Below are 13213 nucleotides of genomic sequence, written 5' to 3' on the forward strand. Positions count from 1 at the left end.
TCTGCCGACAACCCTGTGCCAGCAGCGTTAGGGGGTTCCATCTCCGGAAACCTGGTCCACAGAAATTGCACGTTTCACACTTTGAACTGACTTCAAGTCTGAGCCTTCGTCTACTGAACTCAGAAGACCCCAGTTCACTGCATAATGCCAAAGTCTACAATTCCAAAACCCAGTGGCTGACAGTAGACATGTTCCGCTCCCTGACTGTCATTTATAACTGGATTTCAAGCTATTTTTATACTGGTATTTTTAACTGGTTTCTGTTATCACTTGCGACTGTTAAACCAACCTGAAAAAATATGTAGTTTTGACTTCAAAAACTGATGATGAAGCAAGTGCTACTATTTTATTTTTGTCCTGTCTTTCGGGGATCATGTTAAGTTTTGGAAAGATGTTTTATGCATCACTGATTTATGGTAGATGTTTTCCATCAAAGCCATGTATAATGAAAAGCTTTTTGTAAAGTGTTTACACCAGTAAATAATTGATTTCCTTAAATTTATTGATCGTTGTATCTGATGTGCATGCATTAAACAGTTTTGTAAAGTATTCTCTTATTTTTGTCATTTCTGCAGGAACCTCTTACTGAAAATAGCATAAGTGTGAGCTTGTGTCAGTAACTTACCTGTCACTACTGTAAAACCATCAGGCCTAAGACGGGAATGATATTCACCTTGTGTAGGGATCCTTATATATGCGACTGCCATGTTATGGCTGGTGGGCTCACATTATTTGATCAAAATGTGTGCCAAGAACCTCGTATCAGAAATAGTAATTTAATTCATATATTCACTTTCCATGTATATCCAAAGGGGTTGGGTAGGGGGTTTTATATTTGATGACCTATCCTCAGGATAGGTCATCAATATCTGACACCCCTGTTTGACGAGGAGGCCGAGCTCTGCTTCCTTGGATTTACACTACACATCTGAATGGAGTAAGTACTTGCTCACAGTCCTGCTGCATCTTTTGCATTAGTCACAGCATCTGCACAGTAAGTGCCGATTAAGGGTACGGTGACACTGGTCACAGCCAGATTCACAGGGGTCTAGTAGTGATCCCAAAGACATAAATGAGGTTACAGCACAAGCCACATGCGTACCACTACTGCGATCCCAGAACCGCAAAAAAAAAATCCAACTCTGCTCTGCATGCTGCAGCCCCATTATTTTCTAATGAATCAATGCTACATTGCGATTCTGGCCACTACAGCGGTTGTGCTGCTAGTATAGCCAATGCCCTAATTGTCATTTTACATGGACCAACAATCTGGGTAATTATCAGGGTGTTAACGATCACCCGGTGAACAAAATGCTCTTTCGTCACCAGATTGTCTTTTTTGTCCGGCACCCAAAAATCATTATTTCTACGCAGCAGCTTGGCCGATTGCTGTAGAGATCAATGCACCCCATACAGAGGAGATGACTACATGTAAATGCAGCTCTAATTTCCCTACCTGGCAATTATTTGGAATATTTTGTTTCTGATAATCGCCGAGTAAATCAGCCCATGTAAAAGGACCTTCGGGGGACAATTTTTTATAATTGCCTTTTACTCATTTGGGGCTAAAATCATTTTTTTTAATTGGGCTTTATTAAATATTGAGCTGTTCTGTCACAAAGGGTTAACTGCTTTTATAGCGGTGTGCATCCTACTTTTACTTTGTGCTGGTCATCTAATAACCCTTATCTCTAAATTAATAAGAGGTCATAAACACTTATTTAAGCCACATTATCAGGATTGAGCTTTGAGTGTTTAGAAGGTCAGCAGAGCTCCCTGTCTGACAGAAAAATTTAGATCCTGCTAGTAGAGCATCTCAGCTCTGTTTACAGCAAAGGACTCCATATTTTTAATAAAGACCAATTGAAAAAATTATTTAGCTCATAACGAGTACAATGCACAAATAAAAAAAAATTGCCCCCAAAGGTGTACACAGCCTTTAAATTGCCATGTATTGTCAAAAAGGATAAGATATACTACCTGGTCTTAAGAGCGCTACATTTCAACAGTATAAGGCCTCATGCACACGGCCACTGCTCGGCTGTTCTGTGCATATGGGATCGTAATTTGCATTCACAATGCACGGGCGCTATCCGTGCGGCAGATCCAGACCCATTCAACTTCAATGGGTGATCCATCCACACCTCAAGAAAATAGAACTCTGTAGTGGTTCCACAATGCCTCTGTTCCGCACCCATTCGAGGGTGATGCCTACATACTGTGGGCCGTGTGCATGAGGCCTAAGGGTAAGAACTGTGACTGTTCTGGGGTGGATGGTGTATTCTCTAGGCCCAATAAAAGTTTTCTTAAGGAGCAACTCTTGTCTGTGGGCTATGAACAATGGCTGTGTGCCTTCCTTAGGCCCCTTTCCCATAAGTCAGTTTTCCATGCGGGTGCGATGTGAACACATAGCACCCGCACTGAAACTGACTCATTCATTTCAATGGGTCTGTGTCCGTGTGTGGTTTTTTTTTTTACTCATCAATTCTGCGTTTCGTGAGAATCGCAGCATGTTTGATATTCTGCGTTTTTCATGCAGCCTGGCCCCATAGGAGTGAATGGGGTTCAGTGAAAAACACATTACATCCGGATGTAACCTGGATCCAATATGTTTTTCACTGATTGCACCCGAGCGGAAAATAACAAACACTGAACACAAATGCAGACAAAACTGACTGAACTTGCATGCATCAATGTTGCACTGATCATTAGGAAGTGATGGTTCGAAATTATTTTTCTGCTGTGCAATGTCAGTGAAACAGAGATGACACACTGACAGCATCACTGACACCTCATGGATTTGAGCACGAACGTGTGAATGAGGCTTCATTAAAAGGAAGCAGCACTCATCTGGAGCACCGCCTCCTCTTCAAACTGATTGGTGGGGGTGTATGACCACTGCAGATTAGATCACTAAGATGAGCTAATGGACTTTGGATGCTTCATCCGAAGTCGATTTGCATAAAACTTTGTTGTAATACTGTACAGAGCAGGAGCTCCATGCAGTATTAGAATGTACACTCCCTGTCCCAAAAAAAAAAGTTGCCACCATAAAAAGCCTTTAGCTTTGATTACAGCACGCATTCGCTGTGGCATAGTTTCTAAGCTTCTGCAATGTCACAAGATTTATTTCCATCCAGTGTTGCATTAATTTTTCACCAAGATCTTGCATTGATGATGGTAAAGTCTGACCGCTGCGCAAAGCCTTCTCCAGCACATCCCAAAGATTCTCAATGGGGTTAAGGTCTGGACTCTGTGGTGGCCAATCCATGTGTGAAAATGATGTCTCATGCTCCCTGAACCACTCTTTTACAATTTGAGCTCGATGAATCCTGGCATTGTCATCTTGGAATATGCCCGTGCTATCAGGGATGAAAAAATCCATTGATGGAATAACCTGGTCATTCAGGTAGTCAGCTGACCTCATTCTTGGAGCACATACTGTTGCTGAACCTAGACCTGACCAACTGCAGCAACCCCAGATCATAGTACTGCCCCCACAGGCTTGTACAGTAGGCACTAGGCATGATGGGTGCATCACTTTGTCTGCCTCTCTTCTTACCCTGATGCGCCCATCATTCTGGAACAGGGTAAATCTGGACTCATCAGACCACATGACCTTCTTCCAGAGTCCAATCTTTATGCTCTCTAGCAAATTGAAGCCTTTTTTTTTCTGGTTTGCCTCACTGATTAGTGGTTTTCTTACGGCTACACAGCTGTTCAGTCCCAATCCCTTGAGTTCCCTTCACATTGTGCGTGTGGAAATGCTCTTACTTTCACTATTAAACAGGGCCCTGAGTTCTACTGTTTATCTTCATTTGAATGTTTGGTGAAATCAAATTGATCGCCGATCATTCAGGATTTCTTCCTCGAATATGATGGGTCCCCACTATCCTTCCAGTTTTTAATAATGCGTTAGACAGTTCTTTTAATCCAATTTTAGTAGTTTCTGCAATCTCCTTACGTGTTTTCTCTGCTTGATGCATGCCAATGATTTGACCCTTCTCAAACAGACTAAGGCCTCTTTCACACTTGCGTTGTCCGGATCCGGCGTGTACTCCACTTGCCGGAATTACACTCCGGATCCGGAAAAACGCAAGTGTACTGAAAGCATTTGAAGACGGAACCGTCTTCCAAATGCTTTCAGTGTTACTATGGCACCCAGGACGCTATTAAAGTCCTGGTTGCCATAGTAGGAGCGGGGAGCGGGGGAGCAGTATACTTACAGTCCGTGCGGCTCCCCGGGCGCTCCAGAATGACGTCAGAGCGCCCCATGCGCATGGATGACGTGATCCATGCGATCACGTGATCCATGCGCTTGGGGCGCCCTGACGTCACTCTGGAGCGCCCGGGGAGCCGCACGGACGGTAAGTACACTGCTCCCCCGCTCCCCGCTACACTTACCATGGCTGTCAGGACTTTAGCGTCCCGGCAGCCATGGTAACCACTCTGAAAAAGCTAAATGTCGGCTCCGGCAATGCGCCGAAACGACGTTTAGCTTAAGGCCGGATCCGGATCAATGCCTTCCAATGGGCATTAATTCCGGATCCGGCCTTGCGGCAAGTGTTCCGGATTTTTGGCCGGAGCAAAAAGCGCAGCATGCTGCGGTATTTTCTCCGGCCAACAAACGTTCCGTACCGGAACTGAAGACATCCTGATGCATCCTGAACGGATTACTCTCCATTCAGAATGCATTAGGATAATCCTGATCAGGATTCTTCCGGCATAGAGCCCCGACGACGGAACTCTATGCCGGAAGACAATAACGCAGGTGTGAAAGAGCCCTTACATCTTTTCCACGACCATCAGATGTGTCTTTCTACATGGTTGTTTAAGAAATGAGGTAACTTGTTGCACCAGTTGGGGTTAAATAACTTGTTGCCAGCTGAAAGATAATCGCCCATGCATTAATTATCCAATAGGAGGCTCATAACTATTTGCTTAGTTAAAATCCAGGTGTCCAACTTTTATTTTTGGACAGGCAGTGTATTATACAAAGGAAAATCTATGGCCATAGATCTTCCTTTGTATAACGGACTGACTTTTGTCCTCTATAAGCACCCACCATTAGAGGGTGTGCAGATCTCATTTCCTTACTGTACTGTATTGGCTCGGATGAGCTGAAGTTATTATTTTGAAGTCTCACGAGACTTTGTGTAATAACTTTGTGAATTACTACTGTAAAAAAAACCTTTATACCAAACTCAGGTTTGGTTTTAAGGTACCACTTGGAACCAAACCTGAGTTCGGTATCAAGGTTTTTTACAGCAATAATTAATTCAAAGTTATTACACGAAGTCTCACGGGACTTAAAAATAATAACTTCAGCTCATCTGAACCAATACATTCTAATACTGTACGGACGGGAGCTCTGTACACTATTACAACAAAGTTTTATGTGAATCGACTTCGGATGATGCATCTGAAGTCAATTCGCTCATCCCTATTGATAACCTATCCTGAGGATAAGTCATAAATATATACCACCTGGGCAACCCCTTTAAGAAAACGCATAAACCGGAAACTAAAACCTTGATAAGTACTATAAAACATGAAGAAAGAAAATGTTTAACAAAACCATATAATCAAGGCATGTGAAAGCCATTTCTAATTCTAAGGATTTGTAGTGACGATAAGTTGACCAAAGAAGATCTTCCGGGCTCTGAGATATTTAGGGCTGTATTATGCCTCCTTCACACATCAGTGATTTCCATAAATGATTGTGAGCCAAAATCAGGCATGGAGCTATACAGACATGAGTTATAATGGAAGGATTTGCACCTGTTCTGTGTTTAGAGCAGCACCTGGTTTTGGCTCACAAATCGCTGATGTGTGAATGAGGCATTAAACTAGCACAGGCAAGCTGAACCTGCGGCCCTCCAGCTGTTGCAGAACTACACCTGCCAGCATGCCCAAACCGCCTACAGCAGTGATAGGCAAACTGCGGCTCTCCAGCTGTTGCCAAAACTACAACTCCCACCATGCCCTGCTGAAGGCAGTCTTTGCATGCTGGGAGTTGTAGTTCTGCAACAGCTGGAGAGCCGCAGTTTGCCTATCACTGGCCTACTGCAGGGCATTGTGGGAGTTGTAGTTTTAGAACAGCTGGAGGGCCGCAGGTTGAGGATGCATGCACTAGCGAAGGAAGCAATCATTCCTGACAAGCGCCTGCTAGTCAGTGAAAGACCGCGATTCTTTTAAAAAACGACATTAAGACTATGGGCCCTATCTTACTGTAAAATGTATGGCCTCCACTGAGATCTTTCTGAAGTTTCAGCAAATATTGCGAGGGTCACTTAATATTGGTCTCACATATCACTGAACTCTGCTTCATTATTGACTCACGAAGCAGAGTTTGTCTTAGTATTTTGATACAGTAATTTATGGCAATAAATTAAGTGACACGTGATCGAGGCGAGACTAAGTAAGTCGAGCAATATTTCAGGCCATACATTTTACAGTAGGGCTCAGATACAGCAATCCAAACCCAATTTGCTCAACCCTAATAAGGATCTCCTCCACAATATGGAGAGGAGCAATTGCTCTTCCCCATACAGAATTATTTGCCGGCAGCAGAGCGCCGTTTATATAGCACGATCTGCAAACTGCATAAAATATGCGATTACCCAATGAGCAATAATCAGGTAACTGGCAGCAGCTTTAGGCCTCATGCACACTACCGCAAAAAAAATAGCATGTCCTATTCTTGTCCGTTTTGCGGACAAGAACAGGCATTTCTACAATGGGCCGCCCGTTCCGTTAATTGCGGAAGGCACGCGGGCGGCTTCCATTTTTTGAGGATTCGCGGTTTGCCGACCGCAAAAAACAGAACAGTCGTGTGCATGTAGCCTTACACAGGCAGACAAATGTTTGTTAGCGATCTGGCCAAGCCTCTGTCGGTGTAATACAGCCCTTAAACTGCTGTTTTTTTTTCCCTTCTCATTCCTCCCCCCAGTTTTGTGAACAGTGATGAAATTCTAGATAGGAGTCAGCGCTTCAGACAAGTACAAAAGAAAATGAAGGCCATCACATACAAAGTGGAGTTTATGCAGGTTTATTTTAGTGCACTCGAAAATAGAAACACATTAAATATTTGTCCACAAGAAAGTATAAAATTATGTACACAAAGTAACATGATGGTCTGCGGAGCCACTAGAGAGAGTCCACAAGATCGTCATCACTCCACTCCTAGAAGAAAAAGCAATAATCATACTATAAACTGGCAGTAGATGACGGCATTCATTCCTCCTGACACCCTTAACTCCCTTGATGATAAAAGTATTGGGCATGGAAAGTGCCTATTCTCACTCCTTTGCCTCCCCCAATCATCTGTCAGGGAAGATTTGGCACACTTTCTATACATTTCATATTCTTGTCCAAATTCGAACGGTAGTGCAAATATAAGGCTGAGTTCACACTTCAGTTATTTCCATCCGTTATTGTGAGCCAAAGCTAGGTGCGGGTTAAAAACAGGTGCAGCTCTTTCCATTATACCTTATCTGAGTAGGCTGCACTATGGATTTTGGCTCACAATAACTGAAGTGTGAACTCAGCCTTAGAGTCCATTCATGCGTCCGCAAGTGTTTTGCGATCTGCAAAACACAGAAACTGGCCATGTGCATTCCGCATTTTGTAGACCGCACATGGCCGGCCCTGTGATAGATATGCCTATTCTTGTCTGTGGATACGGACAAGAATAGGACATGCTCTATCTTTTTTGCAGGGCCGTGGAACAGAACTACAGATGCAGATAGTACACTGTGTGCTGTCTGCATCTTTTGCGGCCCATTGAAATAAATGGGTCCACACCCATTCCGCAAAATTGCGGACCCATTTATACGGACGTGTGAATGGACTAGGGCTGCAGTAAACGAATATTTTAGTAATCGAGTATTCTATCGATTATATTTCTCGATTCATCGAGTAATCTAATAAGAAAAACCTTCTTAAAATAATGTATTGCTTTATAAAAATGTCCCCCTTTCCCAGTGCCATCAGTACAGCAGCCCCTCCATGCCATGTTCCCCAGTGCCCCCATGATGGCACTGACTGCCATCAGCCCCTCCATCCAGATTGCCATGATGTCCCCCTTTCCCAGTGCCTCCATGCCATTCACCATGTCCCCCACTCCCCCAGATCAACCTTCCGAGTGCCTAATCACAGGTGCCCCCATTAACCCCTCTACCCCCCCCCCAATACTTTTATACATGGCAAATCATAGGTGCTCCCATTAACCCCTCTAACGCCAATAACGTTATACATGCAAAATCACAGTGCCCCCCGCCAATAACTTTATACATGCAAAACCACAGCTGCCCACATTTCCCCATGCCAAATCACAGGTGCCCCCATTTCCCCATGCCAAATCACAGGTGCCACCAATTTACCAGCCCTCCCCCAAACTTTATACTTACCTTTCAGTGCAGAGTGCGCCGACACACGGAGTCCGCAGGAGACGCGTCTTCATCCCAGCATGCACTGGGGACCTGACGTCACACACAGCGTCATCCAGCGCGCTGATGATGTGTGAACGCAAGGTCCTGCAGCGCAGTGCCGACGGGAGGCCACGGAGCAGTGAGTGAGAAGCTTAATTTCACTCACGCTCCGTGGTCATGTGATTTAAACGAATCCTCGATGCAGAAAAACTGCATCGAGGATTTTTTTGCCTCGATTACATCGATTAAATCGATGAATCGTTTCAGCCCTAGAATGGACCCTTAAAGGTGTTGCCCAGGACTGATAGGTAATCAATACACGATAAGCAGGGTTGAGACTGGCACCCTTGCTGAACAGGTGTTGCAGTAGCTCCAGTACAGGAAATACACTGAATTTACAAAGCTTTCACTTTAAAGAGGTATTCCGGGTGCTTCACGTTATAGGGGATAACTATTAGATTGGGGAGGGGAGTGGGCAGTCCATTCATTTGTATGGGAATTCCAGAGATAGGCGAGCGCTGTAGGACCCCCAATCTAAGGCCCCTTTCACACAGGTGAGATTTACACGCGGGTGCAATGCGTGAGGTGAATGCATTGCACCCGCACTGAATCCGGACCCATTCATTTCTATGGGGCTGTGCACGAGCGGTGATTTTCATGCATCACTTGTGCGTTGCGTGAAAATCGCAGCATGTTCTATATTGTGCGTTTTTTCACGCAACGCAGGCCCCATAGAAGTGAATGGGACAGTGTGAAAATCGCAAGCCTCCGCAAACAAGTGCGGATGCGGTGCGATTTTCACGCACGGTTGCTAAGAGACGATGATGGGGACCCGATCATTATTATTTTCCCTTAAAACATGGTTGTAAGGGAAAATAGTAGCATTCTTAATACAGAATGCATAGTACAATAGCGCATAGTACATAGCCCTATTGTACTATGCATTCTGTATTAAGAATGCTACTATTTTCCCTTATAACCATGTTATAAGGGAAAAAAATACAATCTACACCAAACATGCTTTTGCACTCACATGGGGAAGAAAAAAAAAAAAAAAAAAAAAAAAAAAAAAAAAACCGCACATTTTCCCACGACGCACCCACATCTTATCCGGGCCAAAAACATGAAGCCCGTGTGAAAGAGCCCTAATAGTTATCCCCTATCCACAGGATAGGGGATAACTTGAAACAACCGAAATACTACTTTAGGCCAACTGCACACGAGCGCGGCGGAACGCATATAAAGATCTGCACCATATCCGCACCAAAAACCGCAATGTCTAACAGCGTTTTTGGTGCAGATTCCATTGAAAAGGGTGAAATCCACAGCTAAATCCGCAAACATAATTGACATGCTGCAGATTTTGAAATCCGCACAGAAAAAAAAAATAATCTGCAAAGCGTGCATGAGATTTGTGTAAGGTCATACACTTTGCTGGAACTGTAATTACGCTGCATTTTCTCGTTCATTCCATTGGGGGACACAGACCATGGGTATAGCTTAGAGATATTACTAGGAGGGACACTATGCAAAAAAAGAAGCTCCTCCTCCTCGGGCTATACCCCCAGGCACCTCCAGGAGAACTTCAGTCTTTGCTTAGTGTCCGTTCAAGGAGGTTGACGCTTATTCTTCTCCTGTTTGTTATTTTCTGTTTTCAGATGGGGACGCAGGTCAGCATTGCGCTTTCCTGGCCCCTGTGGAGTGTCTGCCACGGTCTTCTGAAGGTTCCTGGCTACCTCCCATTCCCCCACAGAAGAAAAGTGGATCCAGGCTCGACATTTAAGCTCTGGCATCCCACCAGCTGCTGGGACACCTGCTGCCTACCCTCCTTTGGAGTTAGATGTCTGAAGAGGTGAATCCCTGCTGGTCTGGACATCGAGGGAGCATGCTGAGCAGATAAGTATTGCCTGCTTCAATCTCCCTCCTCTCTCTCCCCTCCCCCCTCTCTTCATGTCGTCTGTCTGGCGCTCTGAGGCCGCCTGGGTGAGCTAGAAAAAGACCTGATGAGGGCATTTTTTTTACTATGGGAGGGGGCCTTCTGGGTAGGGCTGGTGATTCCTGCCTACGGATATGCCTTTCCTACCTGCCTACAGCGCAACGGCAACTTGATTTCGGCAGAGGCAGGACGCCTCTGCATATGGTGTATTCTATTCACTTAGACTGCGGCCGCTGCGCTCTCTGCAGCTCCCCGCCGGACCGCTCCTTCATATATTAACCCCCGCTGCGCCGTACCAGGTGAAAGGGTGTATTTTAAATCGCGCGCGCGCTTATTTCGCGCCGCTATGACGAGGTTCTAGGGGGCGGAGCTTCGGCGTCCCGCTCTGTCTCTCCTTACGCCGGAGACTTTGCTGGATTGCGGCCGTGCAGCTCCTCAGTTCTCGGTGACCGGAGACTTCTGCTGTTGCCTGGGTGGTAGGAATTGCAGCAACCTGGTAGGAAATCTTTTTTGGAATACCATCATGCCTAAACCTGGGGCCCCTAAGCCTTCCAAGGCTTCCTCTCAGGCTCCACTGGAGTCATGTAAGATATGCCTTAGGCCTTTTTCTGTCACTGGCTCCTGTGACTCATGCCCTGCTCCTGGACAGGATCAGCCTCCTTCTCTTGCTCAGCCCGGTCCTCCCTCTGCCCCTGCGGAACCAGCGGTACCCGCCTGGGCCTCCGCCATGTCTAATGCGGCAGCTGATCTGGCCTTAGTTGCCAAGGCAGCCATGTCCTTCATGGAGCGCATGGCGGCTACTACTCCAGTGGCATCCACCACTCCATCCCCTCTCAGTGACTCTCACAGAGGGAGTCTTGACTTCTAAAAGGCAGCGTGAGCGGCAGCATTCCTCCTCGGATGACTCCGCTTCTCCCCCTCGCCTTGAGGCATGCCCGGTTGACTCTCCACCTCGCAGGGAGCGCAAATCCGATGGGGAATTGTCCGGATCGGACGAAGTCACGGAGCGGGAACCCCTGCCTAAGCTTTCCACCATGGTAACCGAGTTGGTGGCAGCTGTCCGTGAGACTTAATATACAAGGGGATTCTCCTCCCTCCACTAGTCGGGAGTTCTCCCTTTTTCCACCCAAGAAACAGGAGTCCGCCGTGTTCCCTATTCATGAGGAATTCACTGCGGTCCTATCAAAAGCTTGGGATCGACCTAATCAAAAATTTTCAGCCACCAAGCGTATGGATACGCTTTATCCTTTTCCAGCTGACACAGTGGAAAAGTGAACTTCTTCCCCTAAGGTAGATCCTCCGGTGGCCAGGTTAGCCAAGAACACGGCCCTTCCCGTCCTAGACGGTTCCTCTCTGCAGGATGCGGTGGACAGACGTTTGGATTCACTTTCCAAGTCCATCTTCTCACTGGCGGGCGCTTCCCTGCGACCAGCCTTTGCGTCGGCTTGGGTCGCCAGAGCCCTTACGACGTGGTTGCAGCGCCACCACCAGGATCTGTCAGAGCAGGACGCCTCTGCAGATACTCTGGATTTTATCATCCAGATGTCTCAAGCTTCTAAATATCTCTGAGGCTTCAATGGACATCGGCTCCCTCTTTGCCCGTATTTCGGCCCTCTCTGTCATTCAGCGCAGGGAGGTCTGGCTGAAGGTGTGGGATGCTGATGCCTCATCCAAGCGTTCCCTCGCTAACCTTCCCTTTGAAGGGTCCAGGCTCTTTGGGGCTCAACTAGATGAATTCATTTCTGCCGCAACTGGGGGCAAGAGCACTCATCTACCCCAGCCCAGGACCAAGCGTCCCTTTCGGTCTCGGCCTTCAGGTTTCCGGGGCCAGTCCTTTCGTCGCTTCTCCACTGCCAGGACGCCGTCGTCCTCATCAGCAGGGGGATCCCAGGACTCCCGCAAGAAGCCTTTCTTCAAGCCCAAGCCCTCTTGGCGGCCTCGGGTGCAATCAGCCCGTCCTCCTGCTCCCAAGCAACCCTCCGCATGAAGGGGTGCCCCCATCCCTCGAGGTGGGGGGCCGTCTGCTCTCCTTTCAACAGGTCTGGAGGGCTCACGTTCAGGACACCTGGGCTCTGGAAGTGGTGACGTCCGGCTACAAGTTGGAGTTCGCGTCCAGCCCGCCGGAACGTTTTTTCCCTTCTCGCGTTCCGGGGGATCCAGCCAGGGCCTCGGACCTCTTTTTTGCGGTCTCCTCTCTTCTGGACCGTGGTGTCATTTCCCCCGTTCCCCCAGAAGAGCAAGGGACAGGTTTTTACTCAAACCTGTTCGTTGTTCCAAAGAAGGAGGGGTCAGTGCGTCCAATCTTGGATCTAAAACTTCTCAACAAGTTTCTACGGGTGCGGAAGTTTCGCATGGAGTCCCTTCGCTCCGTTATTGCTTCTCTGCTTCCAGGAGAATTTCTCGCGTCTGTGGACATTCAAGACGCCTACCTGCACGTCCCTATTGCAGAGTCCCACCATCGCTTTCTGCGCTTTGCCATAGGGGGGCGTCATTACCAGTTCGTCGCCCTACCTTTTGGGTTGGCGACCGCCCCTCGAGTTTTTACAAAGATTCTGGCGCCTCTCATGTCGCTTCTTCGCACCAGGGGCATCTCTTTGTTACCATACCTAGACGACATCTTGATAAAAGCTCCATCTCTTCCACAGGCCGAGGACAGCGTCCGAATCACGGTTCAATCCCTGGAACGGTTCGGATGGCTGATCAATCTCCCCAAGTCCTCTCTGCACCCCTCCCAGAGACTCTCGTTCCTGGGGATGATCTTGGACACCACGATTTCTCGGGTGTTTCTTCCAGATTCCAAGGCTTCCCAGATTCGTCTGGCAGTGGTGCTCCTTCTACGCTCTCC

The 13213-nt window shown here is 47.0% G+C and overlaps 1 protein-coding gene across 1 annotated transcript in view; it reads right to left on the reverse strand.

Annotated features, from left to right (window-relative positions):
- Positions 1 to 7042: 7042 nt before the first annotated feature.
- Positions 7043 to 13213, reverse strand: part of CCNH (cyclin H) — a 46144-nt gene continuing 39973 nt past the window's right edge. The window contains exon 9 of the mRNA XM_040420194.1: positions 7043 to 7185. Coding sequence (XP_040276128.1) covers positions 7150 to 7185 — 36 coding nt within the window. The 3' untranslated portion in view covers positions 7043 to 7149. The remainder of the gene's footprint in view (positions 7186 to 13213) is intronic.

Source organism: Bufo bufo, chromosome 2 (assembly GCF_905171765.1).
Source record: "Bufo bufo chromosome 2, aBufBuf1.1, whole genome shotgun sequence".
NCBI classification, from domain to species: domain Eukaryota; kingdom Metazoa; phylum Chordata; class Amphibia; order Anura; family Bufonidae; genus Bufo; species Bufo bufo.